At 39.3% G+C, this 22,121-nt stretch overlaps 1 protein-coding gene across 4 annotated transcripts in view; it reads left to right on the forward strand.

Annotated features, from left to right (window-relative positions):
• Window positions 1–22,121, forward strand: part of erc2 (ELKS/RAB6-interacting/CAST family member 2) — a 109,255-nt gene that overhangs the window by 70,157 nt on the left and 16,977 nt on the right. For 2 of the 4 annotated variants that reach the window (XM_057845366.1, XM_057845368.1), the window contains 4 exons: window positions 7,514–7,716; window positions 10,429–10,551; window positions 16,381–16,504; window positions 17,771–17,931. In XM_057845366.1, coding sequence (XP_057701349.1) covers window positions 7,514–7,716; window positions 10,429–10,551; window positions 16,381–16,504; window positions 17,771–17,931 — 611 coding nt within the window. The remainder of the gene's footprint in view (window positions 1–7,513; window positions 7,717–10,428; window positions 10,552–16,380; window positions 16,505–17,770; window positions 17,932–22,121) is intronic. The other 2 variants (XM_057845369.1, XM_057845370.1) reach the window with 2 other exon arrangements.

A 22,121-nucleotide genomic window follows, 5' to 3' on the forward strand; every position in this document is an offset into this window, starting at 1 on the left:
CATCGTTCTTTTTCTTTTTTTTTTTTTTTTTTTTTTTTGCGATGCATGCTTTTATTTTGGCGCGTGGAGCGTAGAGCAGTTTGTACTTCCGCACACGAGCCATTTACACACCGCACATCCGACACACGCACACATGAGGAAGACCGCAGCTGAGTGAATAGGTTGCAGCCTGCACGCACATTTGTTGGTTGTAAAGCATCCAGAGGCGTCGACTGTATATAACCCCTTTTATACTATTTATTGTGCGTTTTCAATTGTGGTCGAATCCTCGGGGCGAGTTTATGTGATTGTTTTTGATGATATGCAGACGCTAACTGATATATGGAAGTGCATTCATTCTTAGCTGGCTGTCGGGCAGTGCAGAAATGAAACGCACTGTATGCTAATCGTTTGTTATTGTTGTATCAGCAGCTACTTGTTTTTTTTTTTTTTTTGTTTTAGTTTCATTCTGCAAGTGTTCAAGTCATGAGCAGCTGAATAAAGTCAGCAAACCACACGGACGTCTGACATCGTCATTTCGGAGCTTAGCTCGCTGTCTAGCTGGAGCTTAGCTCTGACATCTTTGCGAGGATAGTACAATGATGTATAATATATGTTTTTGGATAGTTTCTTTTTTTTTATTTTATTTTTTTTATTTTATTTAAAGGGTATGACAACACCTGGGGAAATGCTAATATTGCCTTCATTTATCCATAAACGCATGCCTTTTGGATTCATGTCATGCCACTTCGTGTAATTACACACATCACAACACCAAGAAAATGAAAAAGAAAATTTGGATCGATTGTCAAGCTAAAAGGACCCGCCCACGAGATCCCGGAAATCTAGCATATTGTGTGCGTGATGTCACTACAAGGAAACAACCGGCTCAGTGCTTAGAACTGAATGGCGGCGATGATAGCGGACAATTTTGTTTCTAGTTGCAGCGACGGATCCGACGTAACGACCATTCCTCTATTGGTGACGAGGAGAGTTATGAACCTTTCTTTGGTGTTTTGGGTTATCAGTTTGAGCCCAAACGAAAGCCAATGCAGCCTAATGAAAGGAATCCTTGAGAGGAGCAATCACACTGATGGAACACCGGCAACATCGTGTGGGAAACACCGAATGGTTTGTTTTGCATTTCTTTTTGTGAAGCTGATACACCGTGACCGCAAAATAATGTAATGTATAGAATAATTATCATTTATAGTGCTATCATAGGTTTTCGCTCTGCCAACAGACACAAATATGAATGGGATTCGAGGATTTGTTCTATATGTTTTACAAGCGATAATTTATACATGTGTCCAGTCCTATATCCAATGCGTGATATGTTTTTATTATAAAACAGTACTCACTCTGGCCATTTCGAGCTTGGCTGCTCCGCTCCTTTGGTTAGACTGGTGTGGTCTCATCAGAGCCAATCGTGTATGGTGCTGCGCGTGTATGGTGGCTGCTTTCATCAGCAATTTCTTAACAAAACCTGATTTCATTTGTCCATAGTTCGAATAGCTTTCAGGTGTAAAATGCGCACCACACAAAACCGTGCCGGAGGCTGGGTCTGCAAAATTAGCCCTCTTAGCACGGACGAACTTTACTCATTGTCTGTGTAGTCCAGCTCTTTTTCTCGCGTTCGGGAACTCATGGGTACTACATTGCAACAAATCGCTATTTGTAGACCACATAGCATGACAGGTTTGAACCATTTTAGCGATTTTCTGTCTGTCGGCAGTGACTCTAAGTGATAACAGTAAGCCACGTTTAAGACGTTTTTAGGAAAATAAGATGCAAAACACACCTGAAATATATGAATTTCAGACGTTTGTCTATGGAATGTTTAGCTGTGCGTACCCCCTTCACAAAATGGCGACACGTTGCTAAGTGAGGTGACGTCATCGTGACATCACACCGACTTCCTCCATAAGGCCCGCCTCCACATTTGGTCCAGCCCCCTGAACAATACCAGAGAGCATTTTGAATTTTTTTTTTTTTTTTTTTCTCAATAGTGTTATTTCCTGGCCTTTTTCTGTGAAGAACTCAGAGAGAGTTACTTGGTTATTATCTATTTAATTGATAGTGTTATTATTGTTTATTATTATTATATTATATTATATTATATTATATTATATTATATTATATTATATTATATTATATTATATTATATTATATTATATCATTATTTTTATCTTATTTACTTTTGTTCCGTGAAGAATCCAGAAAGGGTTATTTGATCGTGGCTTTCTGAAAAACAATACATTTTTACATTTAAGCACTCCTGCAATCGTCACACTTTTTCTGTTACAAACTGACCCCGGCCCCTCATCAGAGAAGGGAAAAGTTATGTGGCCCTTACAGGAAAAAGTTTGGAGACCCCTGCTTTACGGGGTCTTTTACACATAATGTGATAATAAAACAAAAATACACTCATTATGCAGGTACAGTATATGCCAAAAACTCTTGGGGAATTTGACACAAACTAGCAACAACAAAGAGAAACAAGTCAGTTGCGGCAGACTTCCAAATAAAGATGAGAGCCAGTGCAACGATGTTTTTTCCTTAAGCATTCCCTCTGCTTCCTGCCACTGTCCTCTCGTCTGGTCTTCTGTATTGTCTGCACCGCTGTGTTGAGAAGTAACCATGTATAACAAAGTGCTGCTGTTGTCTCCTGCCTCACACTGACTCCTAACACGTACTCTCCCATCCCTGACTACCCCTCCTCCCCCTTCCTGTTCTTGCAATGTAGCAAGCTGAGCAGCTTTTCAGTCACGTGAACAATCCTGTAAGTTCCCCTCGTTGAGCCACGACACGGAACGCATGAGGAAATTGAAACACTTTAGGAAATGACACATGCCGCTCATGTCGGCCCTCTCAGCACATGTGGCTCTGCTTCAACCCCTACCTGTCCCCCCTCACTCAGATGCATGTCGATCATGGCACTGTACATTGCACTGATGGAGCTTTACATTGAGCAGCCGTCTACAAGTGTTTGTGCTTGTCTCAACCATACTGAATCTGGTTTATATTTTGATAGTATTACAATAGGAGGCTTATTCTAGAGTACAGTGGTGCCTCTACTTACGAACGTCTGTACATACGGAAATCTCAGGTAATAACACGGCTCAATGGGAAAATATTTCCTCTAGTTACAAAAGAAATTTCAGGATAGGAAAGGCAAAATTACAGTATATGTTGCTACTCGCAGCTCCCAGAGTTTACTTTGACGTAACATACTTATAGATGCTCTGCCATTGGCTATTGCCTAGCATATTCCCGGCATCCAAATGGCTAAGATGGACCTCTACTGTATGTGTATGCATAGACTTCATAATATATCGACATGACACATTCCCCATTCACTGCATCACGCCTTCCCAAAGGTGGCCGTCACACACTCGCTTCATTTATTAGCAGTCAGTCACATGCAGCGATCTAACGCCGGATTTAGGTTGAAAAAGTATGAAAGCTGTACTGCATACAAACAGGAAGGATTGTCTCAGGAGTGATTTGTTCGAGGATTCAAGGTGATGGGAGAAATTAGCCGCTATGGCATTGGCATTATACTTCGTAATACTTATGTAAAATAACTGCTAACTGGCTGGTTTCTTGCTTTTAACCAAGAATTGAGACTGTTTTACGTCCATATCTGCTAAGAATTCAGGGATTTAAGCATTTGTTCACAAGAATTTTCAACGCAAAAAGCTCTTTGTTGTACTAAGGGGGCTGCTAATTTGCTTACTGACTAGCATCATAGTTTGCAATATTTAAGTAAGATAAAAACTTACTGCACTTTTTTTTGCTTTTAACAGAAAATCGAGACTGTTTTACATTGATATCTTTTAATAATACAGGGATTTAAGCATTTATTCACAAGAATTTTCAACGGAAAAAGCTCTTTGTCGGTGCTATGGCGGCTGCTAATTTGCTTACTGACTAGCATTATACTTGGCAATATTTACAAAAATAACTGCTAACGGCCTAGTTCTATGCTTTTAATCAAGAATCGAGACTGTTTTACGTCCATATCTATAAAGAATTCAGAAATTTAAGCATTTATTCAAAAGAATTTTCAACAGAAAAAGCTCTTGTCTGTGTTTCTACTCGGTCAGCTTTGACGAAGATTGGCACCCTATGAATTGACCCCATGTCCCGTGTCCCGTCAATACATTATGGAGTCTATGGTGTATGTATTTATCCAAGTGTCCTCTTCATTTGCCACTCGGACTATGAGGTGTTCTGACATCTTTACACTTTTATTCTTTACTCTATTCTTTGTTTTGTTTTTTTTTGCATTATGCACAACTCTCATTTTATGTTTATTGTGCAATAATCCAATCGTAACATGTATTTGTTATATGTTTTGATGCATTTTTATGCTTTACAAAAGATTTATGTCTGAATTTGGGGGGACTTGGAATGGATTGCATGGAAAATGTGTCTCTACTTTTGGAATTTTCAGTTTATGAAACTACTTCCAGAACCAATTATTTTGTAAGTAGAGGTACCGCTGTATCTGAAATGTGTGTTAGGTCAATCAGAGGTACATTAAAAGATGTGTATGTGTGGCTCTGTTTGTGTGTTAACTACGTTTTAGCATGAGCTTGAATGTAGCTAGTTTTAATTTTGAACACAGCCACGTTAATTGGGTGTGCACTCTTATGCAACCACTTTTTTCTTGCCTTCTCAAAATTATTTTTAGACAATAATAATGGGTTGTAGAGGTTATAGCACCTTAATAATGGTGGAGAACATTTTTCATTTAGACAGCTCTTTATGTTGAGACACTGTAAGTTTGACATCAAACATAGTGGCACCTACTTCATTTTCATCTACTGCACTCATTAGTTGATTAATATACATAAATACCTGGCAGGTAAACAAAATAATGGAAAAGCCAACTTCAAATAGTGCTGTTTGTTTTCTGAAGAGGTCTTTTTCCCAGTTTTGAATATGTCACTTTTTCTTCATGAGTCATGCAACCTTATTGTATAATCCTGTTTAATTCCTCATGTTTAACAAAAATATGAAGTATGATGTTTTGAGCAGAAGATTGTGATGTTTTCTTGGGTTTGCATGACACACGGTTGACTTTTTTGCATGTCATTGTTTCCAGCTTCTTGACTGTCGTGTGGTTAGCCGCAAGCGTAGTTGGCCTTTACTGCAGTGGTTTGGTGGAGGCTGTTGTTGTGTATAGCCTGTGTTGATGTGGCTGTTCCTGTCCCGTGTACTGTAAGGAGTCATGTGGCTTCATTTGTATTTGTGTGCCTAAAAATACACAAACACAGGCCAGTATTCATGCTAGAGAGAGAGAAACAAATATGAGCATATTTAGAACTTCTTACATTTCTGCTTTAATTGGTTACAGTATAGTCGGATCGTTATCAAAATCATACTGTTTGGCAAAAACAATACATTAACAATATATTTTTGTTTGAAATTATAAAAGTCAAACTTCACTGACCAAAGTAAGGTTATGTTCACACTACAGATCACTTCCGATTTCATCCCCATATGCGATTCGTATCTGTATTTGTTTCCCCCCATATGCGATTCGTATCTGTATTTGTTTCCATGGAGTGTGTACAGTCAAATTCCAATTTTTCTCAAATGCAACCTGGGCTCATTCTTAGGTGGATACAAATCGGCTGTCTATGCAACACCTCAGGTTCCTCAAAGCGGGCGTAGAAATGGTTGAGTGTGTCTGGCAGAGCTGGGTCTGTTAGGTATTGTGCATCCATGATGTTGTAGCCCGTGATGCACTTAATGCCCCTCCATATGTGCCGGGGGTCGTTGTTGGTGAAGCGACCCTGGATTTTCAGGGCGTATGTGGCTTTGGCCCTCTTGATACATGCAGTCAGACTTTTCCTTGCCTCTCTGAGTGCTGATGTCTCGCCTGCCCTAAACGCAGCATCCCTAGCTTTAAGCAGAGCTCTCACCGCAGCATTCAGCCAGGGTTTCTGGTTCGGGTAGCAGGTCACTGTCCTGGTGGTGGTGACATCATCAGCACAGTTGGAGATGAAGCCGAGGACGGAGGAAGTGTATTCCTCCAGGTCCAACTCTCCCTCATTTGTAGCTGCTACTTTGAATACCTGCCAGTCTGTGCGCTGAAATCAGTCCTGGAGCACAAAGGCAGCATCACTGGGCCACACAGTGACTATTTTCTTTGATGTCCTCATCCTTCTCAGAAAAGGGCGGTACGATGGCGCCACCAGGAAGGAGATGTGGTCGGAGAAGCTAAGATGGGGGCGAGGAAGAGCTCTGTACGCACCGCGTATGTTGGTGTATACACATTCTAAAGTGTTGTCTCCCCGCATGGGAAAGGAGACACAGTACACACAGGTTCCTCCTCCCTGTGTTTTTCCCGAGCGGTGGTCACGGTCCGCTCTGAACAGCTGTAGTCCGTCCATCTGGAAAGCTAAGTCTGGCATGTTGTTGTTAAGCATCTCAGTCATCTCAGAAGAAGCACTCAGCCTCAGACGTAGCAAGTCACTTTTGTTGTCCAGAGAGCGAACGTTAGACAGAAAGAGGGAAGGAATGGGTGGTCTGCTAGCCGTTTGCTGGCCTTTTGTTTTCGGGCGCATCGTTTCCTCTTGCCCGCCGTGTTCGGTAGTCTGCTGCGCCATTTCGCCCACTCAGGAGCCCCTCTCTTCCGAGCGCGGATTTCAGCTTCGGTGAAATTGTAGTAATCGAACTGTCTCAGAAATCCAACAGTTTGGTTGCGCTGTACCTCACACGCGAGATTAGCACCGAACGAGTGCTAAGATCAGCCTCAAAAGTTACAAAATAAGGCCGTCTCCCGGGAGCTCAAAAAGCCACTCCTCTACTGTGCGCTGCCATCATTGAGAATTTTTCCTCCACATATGGTCACCTCCGGTCACCTCCGAAACAATTCAAATTGCGCTTTGTCTTTTTATGTATTTGAATATACCGCCAGAGTGGTGCGGAATTGCAAAAAAAGAAACGAGGCATTCAGTATGTTTTTTTTTTTTTCTTTTTTTTCTGAGATATCAGCGGGATATTCCATGCTTTTCTACCTGGAGGATCCATAGTTTAAAGTTTCACTTACTTTTTCCTCCTTGTCTTGTAAATGTTTACATATATAATTAAATAATAAATAAATATCATACATACTGTATAATTGTTTTTGCAATATTTTTTTCGGTTGACTGTTTAGTCTTGTGATTTGGATTAAGATTAGACCATATTTTATGACGAATTCAAGCAGAAATGTAAGAAATTCCAAAGGGTTCACTATCTTGTTCCTCTCGTTCTACGTGTGTGTGCAAAGTGACTGGGAGTCTTATGTCTTATATGAACGTTAAGTTCAGCTAATTTATTGCTCCGTTCAAGTTAATGAGCCAGCACTAATAATTGTGCCCTTGTGCTATTTACTCTTGTATTTAGGCAGAGATTTAGATTGGAAATAATCAAGATGTGTAGAAACTATCACAAATGTATGGCTGTATAGTATTTTGTTTTGAAGTCACAAAATTAATTGGGTCTTTTTTTTCTGTTTTTCTTTTGTGGGATGCAGAAGGCCCACGAAGTGGAGCATCAGTCAGTCTCTCGAGGTAACCCTGAGTACGTGGACCGAGTGAAACTGCTAGAGAAGGAGGTGGGCTACTACAAGGATGAGGCCAGCAAGGCTCAAACAGAGGTGGAGAGACTCCTAGACATCCTGCGCGAGGTGGAGACTGAGAAGAATGACAAAGACAAGAAGATCGCAGAGTTGGAGAGGTAATTTATGGCCACATTAATACTCGGCTCGTGTATTGTCTGCCAAAGACACACAATAATAATAATAGCACACACTGGTTTTAAGTTTTAGACAGTTACAAAGGAGGAAAAAGATTTTTGATATTGTTTACCCAGTTTTCCATTTGTACATACTTTGTAGCACATGGTTCTAGCTGTAGTTAGAAAGGTTTTATCAATTTTGGCTTAATTTTTTAAGGAAGAGCACAGTATACAATTTTTAAGTTGCACAGCAAAAACACACCTTAAAACCAGTTCAATTCCCTTGTTTTCAGTGTCATTCTACTAGAAATAAGTGAAATTATCTGCCATTCCTTCAAGTAAATTACTCACATTTCTCGAAATAAGACAAACATCTAGCTAAAAATAAGATACGACTTCTTTTAAGCAATAAATTAGTATGTTGAATCTAAAATCTTGATAGTCAAAATGTTTTTGATTTAAGTATAGATATTGTTCAAAACATTATTTGAAAGCAAATCCTTCTTGAATTAGGTGAAAAAATTACCAACTTTTAAATGTAAGGGCTTAATAAGAACAAATAGTTATATTTACTTAAAATAAATGGAATCATCTGACACATTAATCTATTAACTAGTCTTTAACACTCAAAACAAGATAGAGAAAATTATTTGACTAGATTTAAGAAAAATAATCTGATTAAGACATTATAAATTTGCAGTGTGCAAGATTTAAATGTAGCTCTATGCATAGCTCTACGTTCACTTGGATCATTTATGAAGTATTAATAAGCATGACATGACAACAGTGTTTTCTGGAATCCACATGCATTTAAAAATATACAGAGAGGTGAATAATAACAGTAGTAATAGTATGTAACAGTAGAAGATTTGGACTGATATATTGATTGGTTAGCAAACGATCGAATTGAATCGATGGAAACGCAAATTATCAATCAACAGTTATATGTTGTGATTGATGTTTCATTGACTTTTTATGAGAATGGTTTTCGTTCAAATGCCTGAAACGTTTCAGCAACAAAATTGTCAAAATCATCAAAAAATCTTCGTACTTTTATTTCTTTTGATGAAATAACTGATTATGTTGAACGTGTACTTACTGTAATATGAGATTACATCAATTAAGGCCCTTGAATCGCATCGTGGCTGGCGCTCAATATCGTATCCTTAACGAAAGAGGCAGTATTATCATGGAATTGGTGATTAAGCACCCTTAGTGATTAACTTACCTGATGACCCACTGGTATGGGCGACGTCTGCACTGGTGGTTCCAACCATCCATGGACTGTATATGCAATGTCCTTGTACATGACACCGACGTAAATATGTCGACCTTTATTTGAAGTGAAGATCTGTAAATAACTTCCTTTTTCTTTTTTTCTTTTTAACTTTTTTCTTTGCTAACCACAGTTTAGTATTTCTTCCAAGAAGCTATAATAGTCTTCTTTTGCATGAAGTTGAGCTTGTGTAAAAGTCTTCAAATTCAGTCATGCATCCTATCTCTACAATCTCTAATTGGCTGGTTCTCGTCTCACCAAAACAGTTTTAAAACTGAGAGAGCAGACTTGTAATGTAATCACTTCCTCCGTTATATATTACAAACAAATCTAATAATAATCTGCCTCTTTTTAAATTATCTTGAACACATACAGACAAACAAAATGACTTATAAAACTGAATACATAACCTCAATTTCTGTATAGATTTCACCTACTGGTAATAATGACTAAAATTATATGCATTAGATGAGGGTCGGAGATGAATTTTATAATATAGTAATTTGATAATATGTTACTGTCAAGTATTATGGACAGTTTAACGTGCATGGCAAAACACTTGGCAAAATAAATAAATAAACATCTAACTATCCCTTTAATTGACCTAAAACAGTGCTGTAACATCCAATAAAAGATAAGCCACATTTTTGACTCATAAAAGTCATTGTTGTGGTTGCTTTTTTTCACCATTTTACACATAGACAGTATTGTACTACAGTGTCAGGTGCTAATATTTTCAGTATTTACTGAGACTACTAATAAAATATTAAATTACTCTTACAGTGGATAGCCTAATACAGTAATGCATCAGCCTTTAGTACACGCTGTGTATTTGGGTTTATTTAGAAAGATACAAAACCCCGTTGGAGGAGATCATGAGTTTTTCCAGGTTTGAGTTTATCTGGATGTTCAGTTGTAGGAAAGGTTTGTGAAGATCTGTGGGTTGCATATTTAATGAGTATGATTCACATTTAGTTATGTGACTGTATATTTTACAGTGGATCTTAATTGTTATCTCAAGTCCTGTACAGTGCACAGTATTACACATGATTGATGGTTACTTGTGGTCCATAATAATGAGGAAGCAGCATAAAATGCTGCATTGACTATCGCTGTTTTTGTTGTGCGTGTACACTTGTTGAGAACAGACTGATTTATAGGACAGCAAGAGAATAATCACTTCCTGCTGAAACATCCACTTAATCTAGTGGTCACATTCATTTGTTAGATGCATTTGATTAATTGAGTGCTCTTCTTTGCCACCTTTACCCACTTCTCTGCACTGCTCCCTTGTCTATCTCCACACCTCCCTCTCTCTTGATCATCTACATCTTTTCTTGCCTTTTTTCCCTATTCAATAATTCTCATCTTCAATTCCATTTTCATTAAAATTCTTTCTGGCCTTATCATAAATTCTCCAACCTGTTCAAACGCAGCCCCCCTCACACTGTCCCCCGCCCCAGCCCTCGTCCTGGCGGCAGAGCCCCCCCTGACCCGCTCCCCCCGATGTCCGCCGCCCCTCAGCAGATAGGGGGTATGGTGTGGGACTTCCTGGGAAAGTGAGTGCTCTGCCCTGGCACATGAGCTCGGTGGTGCTGTCTATGGAATGAGTCACGAATATTTGCATCAAAGTGATGCTCGTGGTCACGTGACGGAAACATCCCTGTGTCATTGTTTGCTTTGATTTTTAAAAAAAATTTCTCTCTATAATGTGCTTTGCTGCCTTGTATTGATTTTTGATTGCTTCTATTAGTTTCCTATCCAAACGATAGGTTTCCTCAAAAATTGGCCTGTGTGTTTTTTTATTTTAATCTTGCATGTGGTACTTTCGAATTTGCGCAGTTTTTATTTATTTATTTATTTTTTTTTTTATCCACTCTGACCATTTCATCAACTAATATAATCATTATACATTGATATATTGTAAGTTTTGGGCCCTATTTTCAGACACCGTGCCTTTGCGTGCCAGTTTAATACATGACGAAATTGAATTTGTGTGCTAGACCAAACCACGCCTCAGGTGTTTTGGTATTTAGCACATTGGTCTGCCTTAAACTACAAGATGCATTTTTACTTCAAAGAAGTGGTCAAGTTGCAGAAAATCGAAAAAACAGCCAGTCTAAGTCGATTTTGGTGAGCCTCAGGCCCAACAGATAAGCAGCTCCCTGACATGAGATGTGTATGTGAACAGCATGCATTTAAACTTTCTGATTACTTTTAGAAATCAATGACCAAATTGAATGATTTACTGACAATTTTTGGAAGTTTTTATTTTTCTTATATTTTTAAAATCATCCCACTGGCAAGGTCACAGGGTACGAGTCACGGGAGTCACAAATCAACATGAATGATTGTGATGGAAGCATACGCGGAGTCTAAGGGGGGGCCAGGGGCATTTACCGAAAAGTGTCATTTCATGTAATTGACTTTCCTATATATGATTTTAAAATTAAGAGTTTTCCGGTAAAATATTCTCTATAAAAGTTGTAAAGCAATAAAACAAACAACAAAAATGAATGAAATGAACAAAAAAAAAAAATTCTATATTGAGTCAAAATTATTATTCGAACAGATCATGTGACTAACCCCTTACCAGCGGTCTCAAACCGACTCCACAAAGGGCCGCAGTGGGTCCTGGTTTTTGTTCCAACAGATCCAGCACAAACCGTTCAACCAATGAGGTTTCTACTAACATAAGCAGCACCTGATTGCAATCAACTGATTACACTTGTAAGAAACCAGATTGGTGAAAAGGTATTTGTCTCGTTTGGTTGGAATGAAATCCAGTACCCCCTGCGGCCCTTTGAGGACCGGTTTGAGACCTGTGCCTTAGACGGTCATTTGCCTTGGTTAGCCAAAACCACCTGAGGACCGAAGAGGCAAGATGGATATAAGTAATGTTTTTCAAAAGTATGTTTTCAAAAGCGACAACAACTACTGAGCAAGAACCAAGGATTGAAAATGTGGACCATGAAACGCCAGAGAGCACCGCCAAAATGGTGAGCGGAGTTCAATTTGCCCCACTAAATATGCAAATTGTACAACAGAGCCACCACCGGCGGGCGGAACATATTCAATGGATGATGATCTTGCCAATTATTATAGCCGTCCTAAACAGCCTGATTTAGAATTCCCCTCAAAAATGATGGGAAGCAAAAAAACTCTCATTTTAAAATAATTATTATAAATATTCTTGTAAGTTAATTTTATTGCTGACACTGCGTTTCGGGGTCATCAACATATTGTGCCTCCCCTTGTCCCAAAAATCAAACTCTGCCTATGGATGGAAGGCGGTCTCCAAGTCTCCATTGTCATTCGACAACAAACTTCTTTGAATTTGTCAATGAGGTCTGCTTGCCCATGAGGTGACCAAGCGTGCATTGCCCTCCCAATAAGCAAACCAGTATCTCTTTCTGTCAAGTAGAGAATGGAAAGCGCAAAAAAGCTTGCCACCCACATGCTGGTCTATCTAGAAGCCTTCTTGTTCAGTTCTGTGCTGGCACCTCTTTCTAAAATGCCCACAAAATGACCAAAAAATAGCCTAATAATTTACTTCATTTGGCGAAGATTTGTGCTATCCTAGATTTGCACTGGGAATGAAAATATGGCCCTTTGTGTTTGAAAGTCTTGGGACATACTATTCTTCATTCATTAACTCACATCCTCATCTATTAGTTCCCTCTGAATATGGGCACGTTGCATGTTGTTTTTTACATTGAGGAAATATGGCCCAAGTGTGCACCGCGGCCATTTCTTATCCCATCAAACACCTCTGGAATAAAGTTGACCAATGTATGGGATTGTACTGTAACAGAGGTGGGACATGGGAGTGCAAAATAAATGTCCCAATACTTTTGTCAATATATTATAGTTTATGTCAAGAACGGCATCTACATTTAAGGGTATATTTAGAATGAGTGAAGGGATTCAATGTTGTAGCAGTCAAAAAATGACACCAGGTTCAATACAATCATATTTTTGTTTCAATAATTCTGTAAAAAGTCTAAAGTGTGCTTTTATATGATGGTATTATGCACCAGAGTACACACAATTACAGAATTAGTAATAGTCTGTTGTTATATTATCTTGGTGTGATTTTGTTGACCTTTCTTGCTACGACTTTTAAGCTTCTTAGCAGACTTGCTGTTTGTTGTGTTCCTTCTGTTATGCCTCTCCCGCCCTGTGCAAGCTCCCTGTTTTAATTTCCAACCATCCATCCTTTCATCTGACAAACCACTTTCCCCACCCTCGACCCTCACTACCATTGCAGAAATATCACCAACACTCTTTTTCCAAGTGCTACCCAGCTTCCCACTTTCTCCCTAGCAGATACTAAGGTAAATGCTCGGCCCAGTGGCCTGCATGCAGTGGGGCTGCTGTGCATCAGCTCTACATGCTCATGAGTAGGTGGCTCTTGTAGGTAGGGTCTGGATTCAACTCCTCGTCCCTCAAACTTCAGGTCACCTGTGTCTGACCGATCCTGCATTCCTAACTGGTTTCTCCCTTGCTCTCTCCAGTCCGGCTCTCATGTTGCGTTCCTTTCCTCTTCACCCAAATACCAATTTCCCTCTTAATTTACCCGGCTGATTTTTGCTCTCTGACTGCATGTCTGATCCCCCAGGCTTAGCAACAGATGCACATGGAGTTTTGTAGTGAAATTGCATCATGCATTTGCCACGCCCGGTCGCAAATACGATGCTCTCACAGACGTCGTGATGGTCTCCCATGTTGTTTGATGATGAACTTAAGTGACTTTTCTACCAAGCAGTACAGCAGTACAGTTCGTGCATTTCTGCTTTCATTGTCAAATCTTGGTAAATATAACCGCTTGACCACAGCCATGGTGGCACTCAATGATGGAGCTTGATTGTCTGCTATCCATTGACTGGTCAATAGTGGGAGGGTGTGTGTGATCTAGTTGTAAATTTGTATGTAATGTAATTTTAAATTTAGCTAAGGAATTAGAATTGTGAATAAGCATAGATGGTATTAATCTATGATTTGAAATAACTGATAAAAAAATCTGTTATTTTTTTGTTGTTGTGAGCAAATGAGTATACAGTACATTAACGACATACAACATGAAAAAATTCATGCAAGTATTGTAAAATGTGTTGTGTTTCAGCACAATGCAGTGCAGTCAGTTACCAGGGTTTCCCCTAAATAAACAAGATTGTGGCGCACCACCAAAATAAAAGCCACCACGCATTGCAAATGGGATGTTTTTGATCTTTTTTATTTTTAAGGCCGTTTCAAACTAGCGGTAGCCTAGTGTGAAGGGTTCCGCAGCAACCCATTCATTGTGTATTTTCGATCTGACTTTTTGGCAAAAGTAGAGCTTTGCTCTATTTTTAGAGGGCAGGCGTACTTATATATGTGCTATCAGGCTGTTTCAGCGGACAGATATACGCAATCACGGCTGACGAAACCTTGATAAATGCGTTTTATTTATTTATTTATTTATTTATTTATTTATTTATTTATTTTTATTTTGCGAGCTCTGGGACACTCGAAAAATGTCTCTCATACCTCCCCTTGCTAAGCTAAATGGTACCTCGATGTGCGTTTGTGTGGAAATGTAGTTCACGAACAACAACAAAAAAACTATTCAACTTCTTACCGAAACTAGTAAAACTCTTTACACGGCTATTATAATTTCCCCCTACTCCTTAAAATAGGATAAGTCGCTGTTTTCTTGTGCAACGATTAAAAATAAACACATTGGTGCTTGGGACTATCACACTGGCCTGACGCTAGTGTAAAAAGGCCTTTGAGATTTAAAGATACATTATTATTTATAATTTGTATAATTCAACAATACGTATAACTGATTATATATCACTCATTATTTACAAACTTTTTGACAGAAGTCTGAAAAGACACGTCAAATACACATTGTTCCTTCACACGCTTTATTTTGAATATTACATCGGTTCTCCTATTGCAAGCTTGTGCCTGACTACATTGGCACGAAGTTGGAAAGTCAGAAAAATGCACAGAAAGGTATTTCAAGTTAATGAATGTAATTCTGGTTTAAGCCTGTTAAAACAACCTGAATATTGACACCTACATAACATTTTAGTTCTGTATGGCGTGTGTTTGACCTGAATCGTCGCGTCCTAGCATAGCATTTGTTCGTTGCTGATGTTGCTGGTTGTAATTTCAGTTGAGTATTATGAAATATTTGAAAAAAGATTTAAGTTGTCAATGGATTAGATTCCATTAACAGAAGGACTATTATTGTCCTGGTCATGTTGTACATAATAGGGCCAAATAAAAGTAAAAAAGAAAGACTATGAAATGTAAGTCATACTATAGCTACGAGAACAAAAGTCATATTATTACGTAGGGGTAATGTAGCTGTAATAAGCTACACATTTTATGTACATGTACTGTAGCTGAGAGCTACGACATTAACCTAGCTAATGAAATATTTCAAATAGATTTTTGGTATGGTTCTTTTTGGGAAAAAATGTAAAAATTAATTTAAAAAATGTCATTTGTCATGATACGAAGCAATTTCGCCGTGGCACGACATGGTGAGTCATGGTCCGACTCAGCCCACCACCACAGCTTCCAAAAAGGGGAAACCCTGTTTACTGTTTTTCATTTAACAGTCTTATGTGTATAGGAGTGTTTTGTCATTCAAGGTGACTTTACTAGTGCATTTACACAAGTTTGGTCATTCCCATGTTCCAACTTGCAAAACAAATTTGACATTTCACATTTTTACTATAAAATATTGCTGCTATTTGAAAGGAAAGAAGACAAAAGGCACCTCAAGCAAGGCCTGTCTTGTTGTTCAATGGTCAAATGCCGTCACGACAGAAGTTAAAAATGCAATGAAAATATCTGTTATACTGTTACTGCTGGGTGGAAACATGACTTGAGTGTGCTCATTAAGTTCTGAGTCTAATGTCTTGTCTTCTATTTATTTGTTTTATTTTATTTACTGCTTTCAATGTGTTTTCCACTTGTGCTGTCGTCCGTTTCTTCTACCATTCCCTCCCCTGTCTGCAGTCTAGCTCCCAGGTAGGTAAGATCCTTATCCCCCATTTGAAACCTAAACCCAGTTCTAACTCTGTTGCTCCATCTTATAAGCCTCTTCCTATTGCTAACATGAAGCCATCAAGTCATATGTGATGTAAGCTTTCATGACTGGCACCATTCAGGAACTACAATCATTTTATTCCAAATAATCCTCCACTACACTGCTTGGTTGTGTTGTATGGTTTTGCTCAATGAGTGACTAAACCAAGTTTCCCTCCCACATCTACTTACCTTTTATCTAAGTCGTCAAGAATATGTTTTGTGTAACAGTCACGTGTAAGTGATGAGAACCGAGGTAATTGGCAAGGAGCTGATTTTAATCACAAGTGCTTTCACAGACAAGGAGGAAAAGACCTGACCAAGAAAGGCACAAACATCAAACTGGGACCCCAAGGAGACAAGAAAGGCTTGGGACAGGACATCCGTAAGGATAGCTCCTTGGAGGGCGGCCACCATTCAAAGGTGTGTTTCAATCACAAGTATTACCCCACTGTATTGCAATCATTTGTGCCATTACTATATTGCGGGAAAGAAGAGCCACTGTCACCAATTTACTTTTCAGCAATTTATTCAACGGAGAACAGTAAACACAATAAGTATTACACATGACACAAACTCTGATTTAATGTCCAATCACAGGTCACACCCAGACGTGGGGTGTGTAGCCAAAAACTTTACTCAAGTAAGAGTCGCGTTCCTTCAAAACAGTATTACTCAAGTAAAAGTAGCCATCCAAAAAAAGGAAACTATTCCGTGAAAAGAATATTCAAGTAATGAGTAACTCCTTACAATGTCTAATTTTTTTTAAAGCAATGCTATATTTTGTTCCCAGCGAAACGTCATCTATATGGACTGTTATTATTAGACTGTTCTATAACCTATTACATGACCATATTAGGCAAAAGAAGTACACAAAAATAATCAAAATCAGACTACAAAATCTACAGAAATGAAACATCACCCATCAAAGAGAATGAATGCCCTCTAGTGGAGAAAATGTATTTCCTACACTGAAAAAAATAACTGATAAATTTACTTGATGAAATCATTGTAACAATTTGCACTTACTTTTATTAAGTAAATTTTACTGCTTGCAATATTTAAGTTCAGAAGCAGTAAAAAGTTTATTTTACTGCTTGCAATGTTAAGTTCAGTTCACAAGCAGTGAAATTTACCTAATAGAAGTAAGTGCAAATTGTTACAATGCTTTTATCAAGAAATTTACTAGTTATTTTTTTCAGTGTACCATGTAATTAAAAACAATCATATCTCCGGTTTTTCATCGTCTATGGATTTCAAAGGAAAACTGGAAGAGAGGTTGAAATCCATGTTTTTGAGTAAAATAGTTTATTTTTTCAAGGTTCTTTAAAGGCACCACGTGATAAACAGGCTGGCGTGAACTTCAGACTGTAAGCTTGTGTGTGGCCATGTGGCAGTATTAGTGCATGTGATGAGTATAATGGAGTCTTGTGAATTATTGCTGTGATTTGTCATTGGTGAAAATGGCAGAGGAACTGTGGGAATATGTATTGTATACATGTCCAAAGAACTGATAACGTATTATGCCGTCATGAAATATTTGCCACCCTCTGCTGTCTTCCTCTCGCCACCCCATATTTTTCTATATCCACCCCTGCTCGCTATAATACAGATTTTCACCTCCTCTGTATTTACACTGACGCTGATGTGACACAGTGTTCGTGATTAATTCATTATGTTTGTCAACAGCTAGAGGACCTGATGAACACACTTGAGAGGACGAGGCAAGAACTGGATTCCACCAAGCAGCGTCTCTCGTCAACGCAGCAGTCACTGCAGGAGCGAGACAGCCACCTCACCAATATGAGGCAAGAGCGCAGAAAACAACTGGAAGAGATTCTAGAAATGAAGTGAGTGTCATCACCTAGCACCTCACACCTTGTGTCTGATGGTGATAGGTTTGTGAATTGGAACCAGAGGTTGGTAGAGTAGCTAAAACGTTTAATCAAGAGTGGTGTTGGTTCAAAGTAATATTACTCAAGTAAGAGTAAAAGTCGTTGCTCAAAAAATGTACTCAAGTACAAGTAACAAAAGTCTTTGGTGAAAAGAATACTCAAGTAATGAGTAATATTGTAACTGCTTACGATGTTTTTTTTTTTTTTTTTAAATGTTTATTTTTTTCAGCACAAAGTTATATGAACTGCTATTAATTTACGGTACTATAACCTATGAAATAACTGCATTAAGCCAAAGAAATACAAAAAAAATAACAATCATTGAATTCCGCGGAGAGAAAAACAATCTACAGAGCTGAAGCATCATTCGTCCAAAGAGCATGACTGCCCTCTAGTGGAGAAAATAGTTACTAGTGTAAATAGTATAATAGGCTAGGTTCATACTGCAGGTCTTAATGCATGAATCCGATTTTTTCGTGTTTTTCCGATTCGAGTGAATCATTAACTTGACGGTCTGAACGGTACAAGTCGCATAGAAGTGGACCATTTCAAATCCGATCTGGGTCACTTTCATATGTGGTTTAAATCAGATCCAGGACACAATTTGCAAAATGTGGCGGCGGTCTGAACTGTCAGGTCTCCTAAATCGGCAAAATTTCATGCAGCAATTACGTCAGCAAAGAGCGACAGTGGCACGCAAGACTGCTGCGATGTAGCTGTTCATTAGTGTTAGCGCCTAGCTTTTACTACGCAGGAGGCGGGCTTGACCACAGCCATTAAAAAATAAATAAATAAATAAAATGAAGAAAAGGATAAGCCTAATAATGCTCGGTTTCTTACTGTGCGCCAAATGAGCAATATTTCAGTACTGCTTACATGGCATAGTCGGGGTAAACTGACACACACACATAAGGCTTATGTGTGTGCGTCATGCATGTGCAGTTTTATTTTGGTGTTTTGGAGTGACACTCTTGGTTTGGTAAACTTGTTAGCATGTTCTTTATGCTGTAGTTATCTGAATAACTCTTAATAGCTATGGCCACGTTCGCGTTCTGCCTTTGGCAATGTGTGTTCAATTGTATTATTGACTTTTTTATATTGAAATGCATGCTTTTAGTTTGTGGCGCTTTGACGCCGACGTGGGGGCGCACTCGCACTTGTTTACGTGAAGAAGAGCCCTCACATGCCAGAAGAAGAGGGACAGCTACGTAGCTGTGAGTGAGTGGGCGAGTTAGCGAGAGAGAAACACGGCTGCGAACCTATGTTCATTGTTTATGCTTTTAAAATATTTCTTCAGAGGCAACGCCTGTGTGTATTATCTTTTCTGATGTTGTTGTCTGTTTTCCACCCGTGATCGGACACTTAGAGCCAGTTGTGTGGCTGTTTGGACGATGTGCTAATGCTAGCGAACGCATGCTAACCGTCTATGTCATTGCTGTAAGAGCACCTAATTTTCTATCTACCTATCTATTTACGTTGATGCGAACCTGTTTGGTATCGAGGATCAAATTGATTCAGCAAATTATACGGACGTCCATTATCGTCATTTGGGAGTTCGCTGCATAGCCAGGAATTCAGCAAATTATACGGACGTCCAGCATCGTCATTTGGGAGTTCGCTGCATAGCCAGGAACGAGCCGTAGCGTCCTGGTGAGGACAGTATATTCGCATTTCGTTGTACATGCACTGTACACTGTACATTTATTCAGCATGTTGTTCTCTATTGTATTTTTATATTAAATTGCCTTTCAAGAAGACATATCTGTTCTATGTGTTGCATTTTTATCAAGTAAATTTCCCCCAAAAATGCGACTTATACTCCGGTGCGACTTATATGTTTTTTTTTCTCTTCGTTGGGCATTTTATGGCTGGTGCGACTTATACTCAGGTGCGACTTGTAGTCCGAAAAATACGGTAGTTATTTGTTTTGATGCTTCTGCACCTGCGGGTCAGTTTGGCCAGTGCGTGTCGGACTGCAAATTATTGCAAATGTGTAATACTTGAACGGGCTTAATGGACAAAGGCAGTCTGAATGGGCACACCAAAAAAACAGATATGACAAAAGAATCGGAATAGTGCATTAAGACCTGCAGTGTGAACCTAGCCATAGTGAATAATTCCTTCATAGTTATGAAACTAACTCTTATGAAACTAAACACATCAAATCTCTGGTTTTCGTGGTCAATCGTGCCAGGGAGGTCAAAATCTACACTTTCAAATCATATTGACAGCAGTGCTCTATGTCAAATGCTTATTTTTTACGGTGCTTTAAATATACCATGTGATTGAACAGGCTAGTGTGATAGTACAACGGCAAGCTTGAGTGTGATTGGTATAATGGAGTCATGTGATTATTGTTGCGACGTGTCATTGGTGAAACAGGTAGAGCTACTGTTGGTATCGCTGTCAAAAACAAAAGTAAACTCTAATATGTAGAATAAAGAGAAAAAATGTAATGACTAGTGTAGCCCAAAGTAGCGGAGTAAGAGTAGCGTTTTTGAATGAATGAATGAAATTTTATTGTCATCATCATCGGTTGACAATCATTGACAATTACAAAATGTGATATGATTTGCCCGAAGGAACCGAAGAAGAAGACAAAGGCGGACGGGAGGAAGCATATGCTTATCAGTTTCCCGTGCCCCATACACCTAAAGACGCACATTCAGACATGCTACATACATCAGATGGCCACAAAACTGTACAATAACACAATCAACAATCTGGGTTTAGTAACTCAGCATCCAGTCAAGCAGCTCGATTAATTTCAGGGCGAACCAGGTTATGGCTTTGTCATGTCCCTGACATTTTTGCATCTGTTTGCTGTGGGAACATTTTGTTATGGCTATGAATGTGGCAAAAGTGATTATGTGTTATCACAGCTGGTGTGAGTAGCGACTCAAAATGCTTTTCTTATATGTCTCTTACTAAGGTGTACATGGTGGCAACAATTGGCGCACACAAAGATCACTGTAAGTTTCATCAGACATTAATGTATGAGGAAAATCAAACAACATGTTGTACATATTTTATCACAAGATTAATGTCTCCACAACACATTTGAATCAGGAGCTCGGTAGACACAGCATATAATTATGTTTTTACAATTGGGGATAAGGAGCTCAATTGTAATACATTCCAGGAGATTGTCAATCATAATTGCAACACCCCCTCCCCCCTTAGATGCCCGATTCATTTGTGTGTGTTATATCCGTGCAAATTAAAGTCAGAGCCTTTGTTATCTTTAGTAGATAATCCTTAATGTGTTCAAGATTCGTGTAGACTCCTGCCGTTGATAAGTTTCAGCTTACCGTCCACATCCACGAGTTGTTATACTGGTCCGCTGTGTAGTATTTACTGTTATCCAGCTATTGTAGAAGTTGTGGTCCAGAAGCGTGGTTTCAGATGTCATCATTAATTTTCAAGTGAGGTCAGCTGGTCAAGACTCGTAATAGCTTTAATCTTCATATCTTGCATCTTGACAAGGGTCCTGCAATCCGAGACCCAGGTATTGGCTATTTTTCCAGTTTTCTTGAGTTGACGTGCTTTTCTTGCAATTTCGGTATTTCAACGAGTCAAGTTGTCATTCAAAAAAATCTTCGACCCTTTCAGGTGGCGGCGCTGGTTAAGCAGGGCAGTCTTGGTCTTTTGGTCTGCCAGCTTCATGAGCACCGTCGCCGGTCCTCTCCCTCCAGATGGGAGCAGAAAGCAGCGACGGATGTCCAGCGGTTCCATGTTTATTCCATACTCTTTCAGCTTAGCAATTGCCAGTTGTGCCACTGTGTCACCTGGGCTAGCCGTCAGTTGTAATCCAGAAATGATGAGCTCATTTGCGCGTCGGCACTGGTCGAGATCGTCAGCCAAAATTTCCAGCCTCTCTCTCTCTCTCTCTTCGACCGCCTGCTTGAGTTTCTCGTTTTCAGCGCGAATTAACTGGAGCTCTCTGACGATTTCGTGATTCTGGTTTTGAATCAAGCCAGTCAAGGAGACCTCCAACTTCTGTATGGAGGATTTTATTTCATCCAAGTCTCCAGGTTTCAAGTTCTTTGGAGCCATACTGGGAGTCGAGCTTGCTGGCCCTGAGCGCTGATCGGTTAAGATAAGAGAGTGCTTCAGGAGTTCAGAGAGTGCGTCTGTACACAGTG

Source organism: Corythoichthys intestinalis, chromosome 9 (assembly GCF_030265065.1).
Source record: "Corythoichthys intestinalis isolate RoL2023-P3 chromosome 9, ASM3026506v1, whole genome shotgun sequence".
Classification (NCBI taxonomy): Eukaryota; Metazoa; Chordata; class Actinopteri; order Syngnathiformes; family Syngnathidae; genus Corythoichthys; species Corythoichthys intestinalis.